Source organism: Plasmopara halstedii (genome assembly GCF_900000015.1).
Source record: "Plasmopara halstedii genome assembly, contig: Scaffold_614, whole genome shotgun sequence".
Lineage (NCBI taxonomy): Eukaryota > Oomycota > Peronosporomycetes > Peronosporales > Peronosporaceae > Plasmopara > Plasmopara halstedii.
In genome coordinates, this window is record NW_020187532.1 from 2668489 (window position 1) to 2668806 (window position 318).

The following is a 318-nucleotide window of genomic DNA, read 5'->3' on the forward strand; positions in this document are numbered from 1 at the left end:
ACTCATCAATGCGTGGACATCAAAACACATGCATTTTGGCAATACTTCAACATCGCGCGTGGAGGGCTCCCACGCATACATAAAAAAGTTCTTGCAGACATCGACAGGGGATCTCCTAACAATGGTGAGCAAAATCACCATTGCCCTTAATCACCAGCTGAAGGCAGAGGAGACTCAGCGCAGCCAGGAGCAATTGCATCGTTTAATTGCATTACCTTCGATGTTTGCGGCAGTTTCTGGAAAAATCTCCGTTTTCGCGCTGAAGATAGCGCTTAAAGAATTTGAGAAAGCCCAGGAAAAAGTAGGTGACTGCACTGA

At 46.2% G+C, this 318-nt stretch overlaps 1 protein-coding gene across 1 annotated transcript in view; it reads left to right on the forward strand.

Annotated features, from left to right (window-relative positions):
* Positions 1–121: 121 nt before the first annotated feature.
* Positions 122–318, forward strand: part of PHALS_12508 (uncharacterized protein) — a gene marked incomplete at both ends in the record, with an annotated part of 1362 nt that continues 1165 nt past the window's right edge. Inside the window, one exon of the mRNA XM_024728069.1 lies at positions 122–301. Within this exon, the coding sequence (XP_024578583.1) occupies positions 122–301 (180 nt within the window). The remainder of the gene's footprint in view (positions 302–318) is intronic.